The following is a 21,494-nucleotide window of genomic DNA, read 5'->3' as shown; positions in this document are numbered from 1 at the left end:
ATCGCTCTCCCGGAAACACGAAAAGTTGAAAACACATAGTCTTTGCTCGGGGAGTGGCTCGGTGAGTGGCTCTACGAACATTGCGATTCTGATGTTAAAAGGATCAATAATGTGCGCATAAGAGCAAGCTAGAAATGTTTGGGGGAAAATAAAAAAATTCCGAAAACCAGAAAAAAAATGACTTGAGGTGAATGGGGCGTCTGAGGCGCGACCCGGCACTCAGAGGGCCATAGATGAAATTCTGTAAGTCTCTGTTTTATTTTAGTTGCACTTTACGAAACACGACGAGCGTGGCTACAAACGTGCCAAAAACATGCATACATTTTAAATATTCTGGCCGTGAGGACGATTCGTTCAGAGAACTTCATTACTTTAAGAACAAGTCTCCCACACTCTAGCTACACTCTAGGACTGGTTTTCCCGCCAAAAATATCCCCAAAATACCCCAAAACACTCTACCTTTGGACTGCGATTGTGGAAGAACGGTATGACGTTTTCGAATACCGTTTGAACCACGATGAAGTCCAAAAGCGTGTGAGCGTTTTTCAAGTTTGAATCGCGTTCCTGCGTAAATGTATGCCAGAGTAATGAGGCTATAAAGTTTAGTGAAAAAGTAAAAATGTTAAAGTCAGATCCCATTCATTCTCTATGGGATGAAAGATTTATGAATAAATTTAAATATTTCAAACAGTATAAACTTTTTTTCAAAATTATTAAAACAACAATGAAACTTCAAACCTTGCTGAACATTTCAAAGTTGGAACGAGGTTTTTATGTGAAAGTATGAAAGAGATATAAGAGCACAAAGAATGTGCGCCAGAAAAGTGGGCACTTTTCTACATAGACTCCCATTCTAAGGAGGAAAAATAAAAGTTTAAAAGTTAAATATTTCCAAAAATATGAAATATTTTGAAAAGAAAAATACAAGCAACCATCACTGTAGAAAGCTGAACATGTTGAAGTTGGAACGAAGTTTCTAGCACAAAGTTTGAGGGAGTTGAAATCCGTCGAAGAAAGTGGTCAGACCCTTGGAAGTTATAAAGTTATAAATATAAACTGGGGTATAACAAGCTGGACTCGCCTTCAGCGAGCCCACAATAAACATAAGTTTTAAAGAATAAACATAAAGCTGGACTCGCCTTCAGCGAGCCCACAATGACAATATCTAAAGTGTGCTCGCCTTATAGGCGAGCCCACAATCACACAGAGTGTGAAGTGAGCATCCTGTGGAGCTTGGCCAGTGTGACTCTGGCCATACAAACGGACACCAATAAATTGAGCAATGACAGTCCGGACAGACATGGGACAAACAGATAAAGCTAGATGTAGAAGCGGTTGGCACCGCTAAAAAATGTGTTTCGCTAAACTTAGCCTACTGGTGGCGCTATAATAGGCCATGGTGGCATACCGGTATTCCTTCTTCGGACATTCAGAGGCGTTCATGATTTGAGGCATTTTGTTGAAAACTACAAACTTTAGATGCCAATCTTAGCCATCAGTCTCCTCCAGACCCCCGAACAGGTGCCCCTTCCAACCAGTGGGAGGCGCTAGTGTAGAAGAAGAAGAATTTACCTACATCCTCCCACAAGGGAAATTCAGTTTTCAGCTTAACCCAGCTGACCCCCAGTGCTTCTCACAAGGCGCGCGGGGGGAGGGAGCAGTGATAGCTCCCTCCCAAATGTAGATGTTTATGATTGTGTGTGTGTGTGTGTGTGTGTGTGTGTGTGTGTGTGTGTGTGTGTGTGTGTGTGTGTGTGTGTGTGTGTTTGCACTCTTTAGCTGGGAGGAACACAACAAACGAGGAGCTAGAGAGTATGTTGGAGAGTGACAACCCAGCTATCTTCACATCAGGGGTGAGTAATAAAACATATTCACAGAGATTCACACATGTACATGACCTTGACTTACACGCTCTGTCTCTCATCTCTTTCCTTCTCCTCAACCTTCTCAGATCATCATGGACAACATCACCCAACAAGCAATGAATGAGATTGAGACACGGCACACTGAGATCATCAAACTGGAGAATAGCATCAGAGAACTGCATGACATGTTCGTGGACATGGCCATGCTAGTGGAAAGCCAGGTGAGACCCAAGAGGTGGTAGGGCATTGCATCTAGATTTAAACATACCTACCTCTGCATTTAATCCATTCTATTAGTAGCAGTGGGAAAGTATTGAACAGTGCCCATGGCGCAGTTGGGGTTCAGTGCCCAAGGCCACTGTCAGGGCACTGCCAGGTTCCTAAGCATCCGGTCTACCTCTGAAAGTTAACAATGCCAGTGTAGTGAGCAAAACAGCAATGCCCACACTTTCAAACTCAGGATTTCATTTAAAAGTGTAGGCTGCTTAAGAAAGGAGACAGTTTTGTGCCAAATATATGCACATTACCTCATTTAAATATTAGCAAATAGCACCAAATGTCAGCACAGTGCATGTCTCTCTCTGCATGTGCTTTGAGAATTACAGTTTCTTTTTTACTTGTGCATAGTTTACTGTGTCACTGGTACTACTATCAATTTATGATTGAGTCCAAATAGATGAAAAACACACAAGATTCCAGCCAACTGAACTCCAGGGCCCAGGGCACTGGGCTGTGACTTAATTAAAGTGGGCAGCTACACATTTCTACTATTATTGTAGGTCTGCAGTCTATTTGTGTGTTGCTGCATGACTGTGTGGGAAGAAACCCTGGAGAGAGTAGAGACCAATTGTTCTCCTTTCCAGTAGTACTGGGTCTGAAATGAATCATGCAAAGGACACTGAAATAGAAGAGCGCATGTGAGAGAATAATGAATAAGAATGTGCAGTGAATATGAAATCACACATATGAAGTGCATACCCTATGTATTGTAATGGCTATGCACAGTGGATTTCCCTTCATAATTATAGTGTGGGAGTTGTAATTGTATAATGTCCACTGCAATGTTTTTGTGTATATGGGGGTGCATATGTATTCATGTTACGCCTACGCCTATGTGAGAACCTATAATCATAAAAGAATGTATGTAATTGAATTATTGATCAAACTAACACACTTCCATGACTAACATTGAGTTACATCAGCTTGGACTTTGCCTTCATTTACTATTTTTGTCTTCCTCAGCTGTGATCTTTGTCGTCCCATCCGCATATCGTCCAAACCAATTTCTTTCTCTTGTCATCTTCCTCTGTGGTCATTTTCTTCCTTTTTTCTCTCTCCCATTTACCTACTGAATCTAAGTTGCGACGTCCTGCTACTGTGGCAAGGTAATTTCAGTTTGGCCTTCTTTTTCCTTTTTTAAATTATCTATGTTAATAATATTGTGGCATGTACAACAGTATGGTGTTCCTTTTTTAATTTTATACTCATTCACTGAAATGATGATAAGAAAACCAGTGATATGCTTGATCGGCTTTACTGCAGGTTCACAAGTGGTAGCATAACAAACTAGAAAAAGTGCTCACATGATTATACATTAGATATGTACCGATTTCTGTGATGTTAGACAAAAAGTGAAAAGGGTGCCGTTTCTTCCTCTGTCTTGAAATTGGACCCTGCATTCATGATTTGAGGCATTTTGTAAAAAAAAAAAAAGCCACTCCTGCAAACTTTAGATGCCAATCTTAGCCAATCAGGATGGAATATGACAAATTGGCCTGATCCCTGTTGAGCACATGACTTGCATGAATTTGCGTGAGGTTAGGACAAAATCTGCAGGAATATAAAAAAAAAAAATGTTTTGCCAAACTGGTGGCGCTATAATAGGCCCATGTGAAACAATTCAGGGCAGAGGTATTGAAAAAGTGTGCGTGAAACTGGGTTCAGTTTTACGTAAAAAGGTGCCTGTTATAGTTTCACCATGAGGCTGATTTGAAACATGTAGGGTGGCATGTTTTTCTTGCCTATTCCAAGGAAGGTAAATTAGGGAAGAAATGCACTGTATGCCAGGCATGCGCCATGACTCTCATGGGTTGTCATATAATTGGTTCGGGAATATAAAAGAAGACATATCAGGTTGTTTTGTGATCACTGGTTTTTAGATGTGCTCAGTATCCCAGCTGCAGTTTGCCACCCAGTGCGACGAATCAGTCATCTGGAATTGCTGTATCAATTTTCCTTAATTTACCTTCCATGACTCAAATCCACAGAGTGGCAGTCATAACTGCAGTGTCAAACGGAACTGCTTGGCACTGCAGTAACTATTAATAGGGCAGGGCTGTTTGGATTTGTCTATAGTGGGAATGTGCTTGCAAAGTTTCATGAAAATTGCATGTTGTGTTCAAGATTTGAGGTATTTTGTTCAGGACGCACCAATCCTGCCTAGTTTGGAGGCCAATCTTAGCCAATCAGGATGTAACATAAAAAATCGGACAGATCTTCTCGATCGCATTCCTAGAGATACTGTGTACCGATACAAATCTGTGGGAGTAATGTGTTTTGTAAAAATATAATAGGCCGAAAATGTGGGCAACTGGTTCTGCTCTGATCTCTAACTGATTGTCTAAATGTAATTTGGAAGTTTCCTCTTATTCCATTGTTGACTCCAAGCTACTTTTAATGATACTGGTTTGATCATTCATATCGTCGCTGTCCGGTGTATACCTTGTATGTCCAAAATTATTGCTTCTCAGGAAATGGAATAAATGGTCACGCTTTTGTGAATATCATTGTTTCAATATTTATAAAACCTATAGAAAGTAGTATGTAGGGATTTAATATACGCAAAAACAAAAAGTTGAAAAATGGAGATACAAGGTTTCAGCCTGTCACCAATGATATGCAATAATTGTGATTGTTTGTTATGAATGCTGGTTTAGAGAGTACTGCAATAGTTTGATTACAATTATACAGCACCGTCAAAGGGAAGGAAGCAATATACGGTATGAACGTAGAAGGGACAGAAAAGCAATTCAACATCACATGTTTACCTGGGTAGCAGGTGATTTTCTTTTTGTTGTGCACACTCCATCATCTGTATTTTGTTCATGAGAAGTGAGGAGAATAGAGGAAGATCAAGGAGAAAACACAGGATAGAAGCAGGTCAAATAATCAAAGATATAGCCTACATATATACTGTTAATAGCCTACATATATGTCCCAGCTATATACAGGGACACGAGGTTAGAAAAAAAAAAACACCATATGCTGGTTTTTGTAAGGTGCAGCTATAAGGTAAGGTTAAAAGTATCAACAATTCCTTAGAACAGTAACAGGTAGGTCTATATGCCAGGACATACGTTTTTGTACAATAAGGTAAGTCCACATATGTAAATCCACATAGTCCACATAAGGCAAATCCACATGAGTAAATCCATGCACATACTGTAGACTAATAGGATGTACTGATGAGAGAGAGAGAGAACAATGTCTAGTCTTATCTCCTCTTCTCTTCTCTCTTCCCTTCCTGCAGGGGGAGCTAGTGAACAACATTGAGCACAGTGTTCTGCAGGCCCAGGACTATGTGGAGCAGGCCAAGGAGAGCTTTGAAAAGTGCAAAAAGACCAGCAAGTGCAGCAAACGGGTGAGACCCAAGAGCACATAGTCTACCACTTAACTCTCACCATGTTGTTCTTTCTCTGCCCCTTCTCCCCTTCTTGCTATCGCTTCTCTTTTCTTCTCTTTCTCTGTTTGCCCCCCATTGCTATCCCTGCTTCCTTCTACCCTCCATCACATGCTGCCACATACTCCCTGACCAAACGCTCCTAGGGAGAGATGATAGACCGTATAGAGTACAATGTGGAACATTCTGTAGACTATGTGGAGAGGGCGGTGTCCGACACTAAGAAGGCTGTTAAATACCAGAGTAAAGCACGGAGGGTGAGTCTTATCAAGCATGGCATTTGTACCACAGACAATGAGTTTCATTGCGATGTCTGCATGATCAGTAAGCACTTATATGTAGCATGCGTGTTGTTGTCCCATTTTGCATAATGCTGAGGAGGTTATAAAGTATGCAACAACAGCATTATCCAAAAACGCAGTCAGTTATCAAATCAAATGGATCATTACCCTCATCATTTAACAACGTGTAGCCACAAATAGTAAAGACACAGTTTAATTGGAAGGACAACTCTGCCACCTCCTGGATCCTATCTGTATTGTCGCATAAATTATCCAAATTTACAGAGATTCTTTGAATATAATGTTCGCTCCCCCACAACCTGAACCAAATTCAATCTTATAATTAGTGTGTAATGACATTGTTTGTTTCTTCGCTTGTAACATTCTTTGCTAGTTTCTTTTTCTTTTCTTTACACTCACTTGGTCTGTCCTTCGGACATTTATCATCTAATTAACTCATCCATCTCTCTCTCCCCCTGCCCCCTACACAGAAGATGATCCTGATAGGAATTTGCATGGCAGTCTGTGTGTTCATCCTCATCATTGCCCTAACAGCTGGACTCAGTTAGAGCCCTCAGAAATCAATAGATATATCCTGTGCCTTTCGTGGTACCAAGGCCCCAAGACCCTTCTGTCCATCATGGGTCTGTCCATGTCTACCTCACAGGAAATGCATTACGCACTCCCATAATCTTATTTATTTAATTGGGTGTATAGTTTCCATAATATGGACACTGTAGTCAGTACTCAACAGCATGGAGGTCTCCCCTCTCCATGAGCTGAGAAGTGAAGCGACTAATCAGAATGTAATGCCTGATTTACAGTATACTTGATTGTGCACTGGTATTTATACTGAAAACAGATCTACAAGTTCTCAATGCATCCTGCTGCACCACATTGTGAGCTTGTACCCTGGTGCGCAACAAAGTATAGCATGGCTTTAAGCTGTGACAATTTCCAAGAGGAACACCCATAGTACTATCACAGGAAGCACAATCTGGCTAGCCGTCGTCAAAGAAAAGGGAACACCCACTCTGTTTGTCCCTCTTCCTTTGACTTGCGTAGCATCAGAGTCTGTCTTGAGAGATTACAGGAAGCATAATGGGCAAATGCCTCCCTGCACTGATTGTCATTCATTAATACAATTGTATACCCATTTTCTAACACGTCAGCATGAAAGAGTTGTTCACTTCCTCTGCTGTTTTTGGTGCCTGTGCTTGTGGTCGTTGTCATGATTTATACATAGATTTGTTATGATGCATGTTCTACATACTGGTGGTGCATGTTCTACATACTGTAGCTTATTTATACAAAGCCACAGATATCCAGATTGGGGAAAAATGTAAGATAGCTTTGTAACATAAGATAAAGCAATATTTACAAAATGCAGGTATAAGTCACTTACTTGGTTTTATTTGAGAAAACCAAACAAAGACATTTTTCTTCCAGTATTTATATACACGATAAAAAACCTGATCATATTATTGTCTCTGTGAACACAGGTGTCACAAAGGTAAAGAGTTAGTTTGTAATTAGCAATAGTACAACGGTAGACCAGTGACCAAGACGGGGAAATCCTGCTAAGGCAAACGCCGATAAGGCAAACGCCGACTGGGTAAATGTACTGCCCGGGTCTCCTACCGTACTGTCCAACGAATACAGAGATGAATAAAGAATTTTGAGCAATACAATGGTTATATGTCACAGTTATTGTCCACAACATTGCAAGCGGCACGAAGGCCAGCGGACCTTGGTCCTGCTCTTCGCGCCCGAGCGCCGCAGGGGCCGTGCGGCCGGCGGATCGCCGCGCGAGTTACGAAGCCGTGGTGAATGCAATCGTTATATTTATGCCCAGGCTGTAAGGCCTGGGCAAGCGCACGATAAACGCATGAATGGGATCATGAAATGCGATGCAGGTGAGCTCACATTTAACCATAACAAAAGGAGGTTTAGTACATTAGTTTTCCTTATCAGCGTTTGCCTTATCGGCCTTTGCCTTATCAGGACGTGCCCACAAAGACCAGCGATGTTTGTAAAAGTTTACTCTAAATGCAAACATCACTCTCATTCTTCCATAATAATCATTGGCACAAATCTTTTTTGTATAATCTTTTTGGTCTTCTTACTTTTAATTAAAGTTGTACAATATTGGTACACTCCCAGAGTTAATGTTATGAGGATTAAGACATAATTCATTTGGATCATTCTGATTATTCTTTTCTACTCCCCGTTTGCTGCCTTGGATTAATTGTTCCTCTTCTTGACATGGTATGCAGAAGAAAATAATGATCATTATATGCTGTGTGGTGCTAGGAATCGTTGTAGCCTCTGTTATTGGAGGGACGGTGGCCTAACTACCCCCCCACACACACACACGCACGCACGCATGCACGCACGCACGCACACACATACACACACAACCACCTGGATGATATCTCTATACCAGGGGTGGGCAACTTTGATGATGGCGAGGGCCACTATATTTCCACCTTCACTCCAGAGGGCCACATTGGATATTGCTACATCCTACTTTGTCATTCTAGTATCTCATACAAACAAAGCAAAAAAATAGCAGATCTACAAGCTCAAAACGCATCGCGCTGCGATGCGTTTTGAGTTTGTAGATCAGCTATGTTTTTGCTTCTTTTGAATTGGAATCCTGAATAATCTTTTGTTATTTTTTAATTGGAATTCATTTCAAACACATTTAATTATATACTCATGTTAACTTTATGAACTTAAATACAAATACTTTGGACATAAAAAAATACATTTTAATACTACTATACTAGTCATTAAGCTACTAATATAGACAGAAGGAATTAAAGCAGGTCATGTTTGGAATTGTAACAGCTGAAATCAATAATATATCAGTTATCCGGTATTAACCCGAGGGCCACATTAAGTGCAGGTGGGGGCCGCATGTGGCCCCCGGGCCGCCAGTTGCCCATGTATGGAGTAAGCTGAAGGCAGGCACAACACATAATTCCTGTTGCCAAGAATGCAATCTGCAGTATAAACCTAGATATACACTCTACACACAGTGTACAGCGCAAGAGGTGTTTTTCGCATGCGTTCCTTGTAAATCTGTGGTGCTGCAAAATGTTTATCTGATTGTTGAGTGTTTGTTAAAGATATGATGTTTATAACGGTCTAATAAGGAAACTGTAAAAGAAAATGCTATGTAACAAAATACTGTCACATTCCAACTTCCAGATATAAATGTATTTGGTTGTAATGTCTATTTTGTATTTCAAAGGCACAGATTAGTGCCACGTTACCTGAAATGTTTTCCAAAGCCACGGTTATGGGTGTACTTTGCTGAAGCATCTGTTGGTTTATTATTATTATTATTATTTGTGTTTTTTTACCCACCCAATTTAACTTAATCTGGTGACCTCTACCTCCCTTCAAAAGCCCTGCATGGTTAAGTTAATGGTAAAGTGCTATTTTGTTTTCTGTGGCAAATGGAAAAGAGGACAATTACTGATGTGGGTTGTACTGTTTTATTGTCTAAATTTGTCACCCATGCAAGGTGTTGATTTCATGTCTACTTGGCCCTTGGAAGCAGTATTCCATCTGGCCTCATCACTTGCATACTAGAGTGCATGTGTGTGTGTGTGTGTGTGTGTGTGTGTGTGTGTGTGTGTGTGTGTGCGTGTGTGTGTGTGTGTGCGTGCGTGCGCGCGCACACACACACACACACACACACACGTGTGCGCACGCTGTGTGTGAGTTTGTATGTAACTGTGAGTTATGAAAAAGTGAGCAAGTGAGTGCTTGTTACTAACCACCACATGTGTCTTTGTTCTCTATCAAGTGTACATTCCTTCAAGGATACAAAGCTCTTTAACACTGCCAATATGTTCAAATTGATATAAGATGTTATAATGGTTGGTTTGATAAAGTAATTCTGGTATGTATGTGAGAAAGTCTTATTTCTTGTTCAACCCTATTGTACGTTTTCAAACTGACTGTGCCCCTCTATTCTTTTTTGTTTGTTTATGGGTACATTCAATCAATCGCAAAAACAAGCATGAACTCAAATTTGCTGTGTACAAGTATTTCATATAAGTTTGCAAAATGGGGTGCCTACTCAACTTGTTGCCTTTGTGTTGTGATGACATGGTTTTATTTACTCTGAATGTTTGCTTGTTTTGATTTTATTTGTTTTCTATGAAGTAAAGTTTGTCCTAAAATGTATTGTTGAGTTAGTTTTTAATTAAAAGTCATTGACTAGGTGGTTCTTCCTTGGCCTACTGAGAGAGTGCGGTCAAAGTTTCTTGACGTTCGGTCCAGCGGTGCTTGTGGCATTTCGTCTAAATGGGCCCCTCCCTCAAACTTGGAAAGTCAGTTGTATATACTGTACTAAAAATAACATGTAGCAGCCAAGCAATATGCCCAAATTGTTGTTATGCAACAGGTTATGTTGTGTCTGAAACACATACCCTTATGGAGAACCCCAACTTGAGGCATAATTATTTTATTGTATTATTTTAGTTATTATGGCAATGAATTCCTCCTCACACATTTCTGTGTATTGTTCTGTTGTATCCTATTGACTGGCTCACGCGCCAATGAGGAGCCCCCACCGGGAGGACATGGAGCCTTTTTGGTATTTTGGGTGACATAGAACAATGTTTTTGGATGACATACTGCACACAGTAATATGGTATAGTATCAGATTTTGTGTGACATACCTGTTGTAGTATAGCACTACCAACTATTTTGGGCAAATAATACAAAAGGATAAAAGTACATTTTAACCATCTAAATGTGTGAGTGTAGAATATATTTTTAATAAAATATTTAATATGTTCACACACCACCCCCCTACCAACAGTCATACATTATATCAAACAATTAGAACTGCAGAGAATTCCATGCCTTTTGAGTTTTTATTTTTGCTATTATTATTCACTTTAATACACAAACCCATGGATGCTAATAAAATAATACCAATAAGTTATATTTAAATAAAACATAGCATTGTCTAACTTATTCCTCCATGATAAGATAACAAACCTATAAGGTTACAATATTTTTGTTAACTTCAAAAATACCTGATGAATGGTTTCAGCATACAGTGCAATAGTCAGTTATTCAAGCTTAATACATTTTAATTAACGAAATTAAAAGGAATTTGGCAAACTACTTTGATTGCACCTGCACACTGACTCCACTGCCATACATACATTAAAATGTTAAGTCTTTTTATCATAAGTACAAAAATAAATAATAATCAGAAGACAGATGTATCCTTTTCATTTCTTAAAGAGAAAACTGGACATTTCCAATACAGAATCTCAAATACATTCTGTTACTGCCAAAGAAACAAACTGCTGGGAAATGTCCGTTTACATGTTCTGGAGTCATTATGGTTTCATAAATGGAACTTCCTTCATTAAAACACACTTGTGAGCTAAGATCATAAGGCTCAAGCTAACCCGAGCTTGAGAACAGTCTGTTGCTCCTGTTAAGCAGTAAGCTATTCCAAGAATGAATATATATATATCTATAGATTAAGATGAGAGGAATATTACCATACAATTTAGTCATTCAGCAAACAACCCAATGAATGTCTGTACTCTGTATAAGTTCATAAGCATGATTAGTACTGTAAATATTACAGGAATAATGCCTCCTATTGCATCCAGAAGAAATTCATACCCACCACCGTAGCTGTATATAAAAATAAAATCACTTCTCTAAACCCAGCTTATGACTGGAGTGAGAGGTCTTGTCACAAAACAAAACATTATTTACACACAACTGTGGTGATGCAAATGGATAAACATGTCCATGCAAGCACACCCACATGCACTCGCATTCTCTCTCCCTCTCTCACACGTATGTTTCAGAATAACAGGGTAGATAAAATTCACATCAGTAGCATGAGTTAGAAGGGCATTTCTTCTTTTTTTTCAAGCATTAATACCGCATATCCATTTACAAATATTGGTTTTACTATGCTGTTTGGAGGAGAATATCTTGCCTGAATAGTTAAAGGGAATTTCAACATTAAATACACATAGCACCTGGAGATGTATTAGAAAATGTCATGTCCAAATTGTATTTTTGTCTTCTACCATAATAACAATTTCTTTAGGGGTGGTAGTGTAGGTACCGAACACAGCATATCTACAAGCCCGCAAAGCGTTGTGAACTTGTAGATCAGCTATGTCACATGACAGGATGTCACACATGTCATGTGTGACATGACATGCAACCAATGTAACTCAGGCCTTAGTGAAGTAGAATTAGACAACTAACCCCCCAAAAAGTAAATTACGACACAGTCACACATTGATGATGTAAGTCTCAGAAGGTGCAATGTCCTGATGACAGAAACATAACTGAATCACAACCATATATATACCCACAAATGGGGAAAGAATGACGGACACGACTTCTTTAAGAAATGAATGCTGACACGTACTGAGGAGCAGGGAGAGGGGTTGGAGAGTAAAGCGTTAGATGGGTTTGCAGCCGTGTTCGTGCATCACCCAGCAAACAACTGCGGTTGGAGTGGTGGCGGAAGGAGGTCGCTCTCTACATTATCAGAGTCAATTGCTGATGCTGCTGCCGATGACTCGGGGTCCGAGGCTGGGTTCTGCGTCTCTGACGGAAACCTCTCCAGGAGGTCCTGCACCTTGTGCTCGACTCCATCAGACCAGTCAATGAGATCGCTCTCAAGCTTGTGAGCCCCCTCCATTACCCGCTCCTGTCGCACCCCCAGCCCAGTAAGCATGTCTAGTCCCTCTCGGACCTGGTTCAGGGCTGTGCTGCTCGAAGCCCCCGGCCGCTGAGGAGATGCCTGGCCAGACATATAGAGCTCGAACTCCTCAGAGCTCAGGTTCAGAGACTGGCCGTCCAGCTTCTCAATGAAGGCCACGGCACAGCACTGGAGGAGGGTGTAGGGTGCAGGGGAGTTAAGAGATTGTAAACATCGCTCAAAATGTTAATTAAATGGCCCAAGGCCACACGTTGACGGGTGCAGGGGAGATAAAAGATTGTAAACATCGATCAAATGGGCTTTTTCTTAAAAATGTATTTGCACAGCAAAGGTGAGGCCCGTAAGCACATTGACACATACAGCCTTACCAAGTTAGTGAAGTAGTAACCATCTTCCCCAGTCATGAGCCTGCTGGGGTTGCAGAAGCGGGTGATGTACTGGATGTTGGACTGAAGTCGTGGAGGATTTGCCTTCAGCACAATGTAGATGAGCGTGGGGAGGAAGTCATCTGCAGACGCTGCCTCATTCTTGGTGGCCTTGATGGCATTGAAGATGTGCTTGCTGCAGCGAGTGATACATGCTAGCTTCTCCTTAGGTATACGCTTTGAGTCCATCTCAATAACATCTGGGGAATACAAATATTTTTGTATCAATATACAATATTGAGTGACAAAGTACCGGTATATAGCCTTAAAGCAGCACTATGTAGTTTGGGTTATCAGTGGCCACTTTGGACACAAATAACATGGCAGCCAACATCTTTGACTACCCAAAGCATACACTTACTTCCTATTTCCTTGTATGTTAGTCCCGCCAACTGACAATAGAACGCCCCTACAAGGGAGTTGGCCTATCACCTGTGATGTTGTCATCAGAAATGGGAAAACTCGTCTTCTCTATTTCCTCAAAGGGAGGGACTAACATCAAGTAAGGAAATAGGAAATAGGATTTGATTTAAGGACTTGAGACGCAGCTGAAGTCTCTGCAAGCATGTCTGGCGTGGCGCTGTGATTGGCCAGTTTTTGCTTTGACTGGCAGTTCTGCCTTGGCTAATGCCAGGATGAAACTCATTGGCTGCGTCCGAAATCCACCCTATTCTCTAATGTAGTGTACTAAAAGGGGGCTCCGCCATTTTGAACTAGTGTCCGAATGTATAGTGAGCATTTTTGTACCCTAATATAGTGTACTGAAGTATCCCACAATGCATTTGGATTTGTAGTGAGCATCCGATGGTCACTATTCAAGCGCTATTCAAGCCCTGCCGCCCCACAATGCACTGCGGCCGCTGTCTCGCGCTTTGAGCACGCACATGCGGTGTGCACGCGCACACGCACACTGCAGGTTCGTCTCTGCGTCTCTGCATGGCAGGAGGAGTACTAGCCACCTGTTGCTGAGCAAACGCAACAGAACCGCTCGTAGCAGAACCACCGGCTAAAGAAAACAACTGTCCACAGCATTGTCACCAGAGAACAAATTTTGCTTTTCATCATTTAATGATGAAAAAAACAGCTCTAAAGTTGTTTATGAAGAGATTATACGAGAATAGACGCTGGAGGCTTTTGTTTTTCGATCTTTTCTTCCCAACCTTCCACAGCTGATAATAATCATGATAAAATAATGTTATTTAAATTAGCAAGAATAACCTATTTTATCACAAACATGGGTGTATGTCTGCATGTGAGACAAATGAATGTGGCATAAACATTATTCATTCATTGATTCACCAATGAATGAATACAATTTAAAAAATATATATAGGCCTATACATTTTTTAACATTATTTTAACAACGCAACATGTTGGTATGTTATTTCCAATCCACATTGGGGAGTTGATGTACAAGCTCACAACGCGTCGCTTCGCCCCCTGTTGAGAGCTTGTAGATCGGCTATTATTTATTGCTCCAAAAGCCAGCGCTAGAGTGTTTTAACTGTGCGACAGCGATGATGCAACCAGATGGCGACGGGGTAGTGTCCGAAATGCGCTGATTTGTTCACTACTGTAGTACACTACATCTGGATCCCTCATTTAGGGTTAGGGAGTAGGGAACGTGTTCCGCATTTCGGACACAGCCATTGTCTTGCTTATGCATAGTATACAGTCAAGCTCCTGGCAGGGACCCCCCTGAGTCTATACATTTATGGAAGGATGATTGCTATTGCTTAAACATGTAATTTTAACATTTTGTGGGACACAATATACTATAGTTGTTAAAAAGATACCTCACCTGTGATGGCTTTAACTACAGCATCAGACACCGCAGGAATCTCCTCATCCACAGGAACACACAGCATCTCAATGGTGACCCAGTGCAATGCCCTGTGACAGGCAGAAGTTTGGATTAAAATCTCCCCAAGACCCCAACCTATATTTAGTCTTGTAATTTACTTGTAAATATGTTTTCTTGTATTGGGACAGAAGAGTATGTCGACAGCTTGTCGGTTTCCTTTCCCCCTTAATTGTTTTAACTAAAATTGTGGGGCACATCGGTAGATGACCAGAAAGTGCGTCGACCACAAACAGGCTCTCTATTCTTGGAAAGTTAGCATTCTATAATGGTGAAGCTATAATTGTTCTCGCATTGATAAAAATAATCATGTGAAGTGTCCACAGCCCTCCTATGAGAATAGATTTATCATGAGCATTAGTGAGGACCAATTATATAAAGATAGGTTGAAGATGTGTGAAGTCGTCCTTAACGTGAAACAAGTGAACTTCTAGCACCAAATCTGAGCTCACACAGCAATCAACAGAAACACATCTGGGTGAAATGTGTGTGGAGCCCTGGCTAACATTGGCATATCCAAGAGAGACTTGCTACTATTTACCCAATCTCAAAAAAGAAAGAAAGCCGATTACAAAGCAGATTGTGTAAATACGGGCACATTAATTCCCCATGTCTTTGAAATCATGTGAAAGGCAAAGGGACAACTGGTCTAGAATAAGTGAATATAGTTTGACGGTATGGCACCTGATTCTCTTCTGAGTGGTCAGGTCCTTCTTCTCATCATCTGTAGTTTCAGGACAGAAGGCTTCCTCATATAGGCGAGTCATCATATACTTCTCTACTTCATCCATAACACTCTCTACATGGTCCGACGAACCTGAACACGTATACACACGCACCATGAAGGGCCATTCTCTTTGCCACTCATAAGTGTCAATTTGTGTCAATAGAAATCATCATACAATACATTATACAGGAGTGGAAGAGGACAACAGTACCTTTAAATTGGGCCTGCAGGCGTTCTGAGAGGTTCTGGTAAAAGTCCTGGACACATTCTGACAACTCATCAGCACCCAGGTCCTAGAGAAATGAATGGTTTAACAATTAGCTCTGATCCGCTATTTGTTACATTCATAGTAAATGTGGGTAATTGATCAGAAATAGGTTTGCATATTTTTTAAGATTATGTGTTGGGGCAGTGAAGACAGAGAAGATGGGCAATGTGTAAGGCGGGGGTCCACAGAGTTACTACCGGGGGTCCTTCAAATCTTTGTGTGACAGAAACCTTTTTTCTACTTTTTTATATTAACCACTTGAACCCTAATGTCCATATTCTGAGAACATTAGCCAAAAATAGCAGATCTACAAGCTCACAACGCCTCGCGCTGTGAGTAGTGCATTCACTTGTGGAACCACCAGGTATCACCCTGAATTTAGTACATTATAGTTTGTATGCAAAATGCGTACAGGTTGGCAGGTCTGCATTGCAACAGTGACAACGGTGTGTGAATCATGACCAAAAGCTTCACTTTTATGTTTGTGCAAAATGCAGGTTGACTTTGCAGGCAAAGAATTCGCCAGTAGCTATGCCCCTCCCCTAAAAGCTTTTGTCCAATGCTAGCTTCGCAACTGGCAAGCAGGAAGTTATTCTAAGCTAGCATTGGACAAAAGCTTTTTGGGAGGGGCATAGCTACTGGCTAATTATCTGACCAAAACAATAGTGTGTTGCCTATAGCAACCACACTAACTACGGTATAATAATATATTATAATAATATAACCTATAATAAGGTTTTGGGAACCAATCGTTTAGCTCACCCTTTTGTAGACCATACTCTCAGTGAAGGCCCGGCACTGTTTAAAGATCTCCCTGCCTGGTTTCAGAGGTTTGAGGAAGTCAATGAACTCCCGAGTGGTGCGGTCTGTATCCACTGAGGGCTGTCTGCTCACAGCTGAACTGGGACAGGACTGAGTCTCCACAGGGACAGGGTCTACATGGAGAGAAGAACTGATGTTAGATTAAAAAAGTACATACTGTACCTGTATCTCTCTCTCTCTCACCTAACCACCACACCTCTGTCAACACTGTTTCTGCCAACCTCTCTAGACACACACACCATCCCCTGAGAAATGGCTCCAAGGATGTGGCTGACAAAAGACCGGACTATTACAGTAACAGTGGTGAAAACTAAATTGGTACTGAATAGAAATGCGTCTGCAGCACTGCTCACCCCGCTAATGAAGGGACTTTTTCTTCAGCAGCAGCCACTTAAATACTCTTCTTAAGAGTAGATGAGAAAAAACTGATGTAAAAATAATAATAAGCTTTCTTTAATAATTAATTTGGTGATAGAGTACAAAATGTAATACGGTATATGCCTAGTAGTGTTGCTGGCTTAATTACTACAAATAAATAAAAGATAATATTGCTTAATTACTACAAATAAATAAACAAGAACATATACCAAAGAACTATAGGTTGTGGGCTTCTTGGAAGAAAACTTCTGCTTTTATGATTTTTTTCTCATGAAACAGCTAGGGTAAATTTACTCTCCTATCCCTAATTAAAGTGACTTATAACAACGTGTTCCACACAATTTTATAAAGTGAGGAAAAGTAATGATGATGAATAAAAACAGCCGGGGTAGTGTCTGATTTACAACTTAACAATAGCATAGTTACAACTTAGAATAGTGATAACAGTTTTGATAACTGGTTACAAGGCTTATGTTATGATAAGACTTTTTCCAGGAACTTTCTTACACTGAATTCAGTCACACCAGGAGTGGCAGCGATAGAACTTTGGATACGATTGCTTGCACAATGCAGACCTTTATTGAACCCAAATGTCATCTTCCAACAAAAATTCTAAACATCACAGAGAAAATCCTAAATTCTTTTATAAGACACAGACATTTGAAAATATGCCTGATTAGATAGACCTGGCTCTGTGCATGACTTGTCACATGCCGTTATCAATGGTTATCTTCAAGTCTACAACCATGTGACTTCCTCCCCAATAGCCCCAAACAGGCCTTTAGAGGATCTAAAGGCCTGTCTATACACTCTCCAAAACCGAACTTTTCAAACTTTCCGACGAGCAGCTTTCCGAACTCTAATTCGGGGTAATGCTTATTGCTTTTCAGAAGTTGCGAGTGACGTCATTTTGTAGTTGAACCGGACCTTTCCGACGAAAAGTTTGGTTTCGGAGAGAGTATGGACAGGCCTTAAGAGCTGTCTAAAGAGCAGAATAAAGTAACTATTATCAAAAAGCATCAACTAAAAAACTAATTTGAAATCTGGGGATAAATATTTGAGGACACAAACAAGGAAAGGAAGCAAATGACAATCATTTAAATGATCTGCAATTGATAATGTAGTAAATAAATGTATAACCATTTCACTCGTAAGATTAGATTGATGTATACATTAGATAGTTTGTGTACCTCTTTTGGGTGGCGTTTTTGAAGACGGTGTGAAAAACTTTGTGACTGTATTAACTTTGCTGGACTTCTCCTTGGTTTTTCTTTCTTCAAACTTGCTGAAGGGGGTAATGGCTGGCTGTGCTCTCTGTTGTCTACTGGCATAGGCCTCTTCCTCTTCCTTCTGCAATCTGACAGAGAAAGGTCAAATAGTCATTACACCAGTTTGATGGACGTGTCCAGTCAACAGGTAATCAAGTAAAAAGATACAACCATAAAATGAAGACTGGATGCTCACAATAGTATCCTCCACTGGCTCCCGGTTGCGGCCCGCACGGAATACAAAACACTGATGCTGACCTTCAAAGCAGCCAAAGGTATGGCTCCTCCATACCTCCAAAACCTGATCAACCCCTACACCCCCATCCGTTCACTTAGATCAGCCAACACAGGGATGCTGACAGAACCCTCGCTAAAAACCCCAAGGCAAAAATCCACTCGTCCTAGACAGTTTGCCCTCCTGGCCCCCAAGTTGTGGAATAAACTCCCTGTCGCACTTAGAACAACAGACTCACTCGCTAGCTTTCGCCGTGGACTGAAGACTCAACTTTTCAGACTCCACCTAAACCCTTAGCACTACTGGAAAAATCAGTTAGCATTTGATTTTAGGTTTTTTAGAAACCTTTTTTCTTTACGGATTATATTGTTTTTTTTCTAGATAGATATTAATTTGCATTTGTTATATTGCTGTTGATGTACTGACATATTATCTTGTTTATTATTGTGATGTTTTATCTGCTTATTGTAAGTAGCTTTGGATTAAAAGCGTCTGCTAAATGCCTAAACTGTAAACTGTATGTCACAAATACACACCTTTCAGCCAGGGCCATATCTTCCTGAATCTGTTTCTGTCTGTCTCGCTGATTGTCCTCTCGCCAGCACTTTGAGCACAGCCCATCCCAGGCTGTGTTGCCGTAGAAACCGCATCCCTTCTTGCACAATAGTTCTGACTGGTCCAGATGGAAGCCACGGCGTTCTGACAGTTGGCTCATCCTCCCTTTCTCAAATCTAAGAATAATGATTTAAACGTCAGTAGACTGTTTGAGAAATGCTGAGTAGCCACAACATCATCGGTCATAGCAGCCCTTTCTTGTTTAAAGTGTTAAGACCAGGGGGTCTTTGGAGTGTAAAAATAGAATTACTCGATACACCAACCCATGTCTTCTGAAGCCAATCACACTGAGTTGAAAAAAAGAAAGAAAGAAAAAAAACACCTATATTTACACCATGATTTATTGCAAACTCCGCAAAACTTCCCCACTTCCGTGTTTATATAGCCTAGTTCCAGACCCTGAATCGCTAGCCACACCCCTTTAAATTTTTTGTTTACGAAATGTAAATTCAGGCCTGAGTGTCAGGCTAGTGTTTATAACCATTGATTGATTGAAGACTTTATTAGAAGTTTGCATAGGAAAAGGTAGTTTCATGACGGTACAGTTCACTGGTACAAGGTCGACTAAAAGGAGATCCATGAAAAGACTAAGCTTATTTCCACAGGAAACCATTAAAGTATCTCATATAACATTGAATGACAGACAAATAGAACACAGTACTATGCAGTAGATATGTAAAGAAAAACAAAAAAGAGAACAGTAAGTCTAAACAAACAGTAAGTATATACAAAGAAGGACAACCACAGGGTTAATACAGGCATTAAGTTCCCAAAAAGAAAAAAGCTGGCCAACTGTACAAGCATGGGATATTTTTGGACATGTATAGGGCTACGTATTTATAAAAACACATGCCATCTAAGAATAGATATTTAAGGCAAGGACACTGAACTAAGAATAGATTACATAATTAAACATTGCATGTCAGCATTGTGATTCCCTAATTTATAGACAGATTTTTATCATTCAAATACTGGCCTATCAATTCAGGACAAACTTTACGTTAGCATCAGTCACTTCAACATGCAATTATTTAATACATGATGAACCTGTTTACCACGTCCTTGTGGTAACTATAGCTTTTAACGTCTTTATAACGCCGTTAGTTTAGCGGCTGTCATCTGGTTAACCGTTACGTGAAACCGATCGAAGCGACATTACCAAGTAACTACACGGTAATCCTGTGTGGCAACCGCTTAGCGTTAGCCAAGGTTAGCTAACTGTCACAAACTTGACAACGCCATATCAAATAAACTCCTCACCTTTTCAAAGCGTGTGTGATGTCCTTATGGATATGTCTAGACACACAACATTGGCTTCTCCACAAAGTAAGCTACGGCTAATTAGCTTGTGTGTCAGTCAGTAAATGTTACTGAATGCTAACACGTAAACAGATGGTATGTTGGGTTCGTGTTGTTGTCAATATGTTCCCCATGCAGTCGGGCACACTGTCAGCAAGCTATCAGCTAACTATAGTTCTTCTATTCGAAATAGTTTATGTTGTTATTGCTGTAAAACTGGAAGGTTAGCTTCACAGCCATTTTGTGCGCCACTGCGCCTGTGTCAGTCTCACTCTCTGCTGCTGCTGGGCGCGCGCGTGCGTGCGTGTGCGTGTGTGTGCGCGTGGGGGGGGGGGGGTTACGCTTCACGCCCACATAAAATATGTGGAATACGAAATCCTCAAGGAATTTAATAACAAATATACCGGTAATAAAAATATTTTTTTATTACCGGTATTTTTATTTAAAAAACAAGCTGCTGCTTGTACCTGTATTGTAACCAATGGAGAAAGGGAAACCAAGGGAAAGTATTTGTACCTTGACTGTTGTAGTTTTTAAGTGCAATTCATAACTGAACCATGTAAGAAATTAATAACTGAACCTTTAACACCTTGCTTGAGTATGATGAGACATTCTTTTTTCCCTTTATATGGATATTATAGCCATTTAACCCCTGTATATTATTCCCTCTACACCAAACTATCTCTGAGCTGAAAATAGTGAATCTACATGATGAGCTTGTGGATCTGCTATTTTGCTCTGAATATTGCCTATTATGACTTGTCCAGAATAGTGATGCTAGGGTTGAGATGCTGCTACTGTTGATAGTTGTACTTAAAACTTGAATAAGATGAAATATAGATCATGTTGTTTTCTTCTGGGTTATATTTTATTGACCAAATCCAAAACAATAAGTAACCAATAATACACTTTTAAAACAAATATTAATGTACAATATTTACAAGATATATATTTACAATATGAATCTCTGAAGTATAGAGTCTATAAAGCATTATGGAGGAGAAACACCATGTGTGCGGCAGACATGCTCCAAGT

The 21,494-nt window shown here is 40.4% G+C and overlaps 2 protein-coding genes across 6 annotated transcripts in view; one reads left to right on the top strand and one right to left on the bottom strand.

Moving 5' to 3' along the window:
• LOC308289561 (syntaxin-1A-like) overlaps positions 1–10,277 on the top strand; it is a 69,811-nt gene extending 59,534 nt beyond the window's left edge. The window contains exons 7-11 of one of the 5 annotated variants that reach the window (XR_013962244.1): positions 1,780–1,853; positions 1,952–2,086; positions 3,225–3,250; positions 5,395–5,505; positions 6,317–6,355. Coding sequence is in view for 4 of the 5 variants with exons in the window: in XM_080731288.1 (XP_080587414.1) it covers positions 1,780–1,853; positions 1,952–2,086; positions 5,691–5,801; positions 8,102–8,179 (398 nt within the window). In the remaining variant the exon portion in view is untranslated. The other 4 variants (XM_080731288.1, XM_080731285.1, XM_080731287.1 and 1 more) reach the window with 4 other exon arrangements.
• A 439-nt stretch (positions 10,278–10,716) lies between these two features.
• On the bottom strand, positions 10,717–20,687 carry LOC308289642 (rab5 GDP/GTP exchange factor-like). Its single transcript, XM_080731382.1, has 9 exons — positions 20,421–20,687; positions 19,082–19,276; positions 18,233–18,399; positions 16,605–16,777; positions 15,786–15,867; positions 15,532–15,664; positions 14,788–14,879; positions 12,930–13,186; positions 10,717–12,729 (listed from the first exon to the last, which is right to left on the bottom strand). The coding sequence occupies exons 2-9, from the start codon at positions 19,258–19,260 to the stop codon at positions 12,328–12,330; spliced, it is 1,485 nt and encodes a 494-aa protein (XP_080587508.1). The 5' UTR covers positions 19,261–19,276; positions 20,421–20,687; the 3' UTR covers positions 10,717–12,327.
• Between the last annotated feature and the right edge of the window lie 807 nt (positions 20,688–21,494).

Source organism: Nannobrachium achirus, assembly GCF_963921795.1.
Source record: "Nannobrachium achirus genome assembly, chromosome: 8".
In the NCBI taxonomy this organism is placed as follows: Eukaryota; Metazoa; Chordata; class Actinopteri; order Myctophiformes; family Myctophidae; genus Nannobrachium; species Nannobrachium achirus.
The sequence above is the reverse complement of the archived record's forward strand: the minus strand, read 5'-3'. Positions and strand labels throughout refer to the sequence as shown.

Excerpts from the sequence above, each read along its gene's own strand:
- LOC308289642 (XM_080731382.1), bottom strand. The coding sequence starts at position 19,260 with ATGAGCCAACTGTCAGAACGCCGTGGCTTCCATCTGGACCAGTCAGAA. Across the intron at positions 16,778-18,232 it reads AAAAACGCCACCCAAAAGAG|ACCCTGTCCCTGTGGAGACT; the intron begins GTACACAAACTA and ends CTCTCCATGTAG. Across the intron at positions 14,880-15,531 it reads ACCACTCAGAAGAGAATCAG|GGCATTGCACTGGGTCACCA; the intron begins GTGCCATACCGT and ends TGCCTGTCACAG.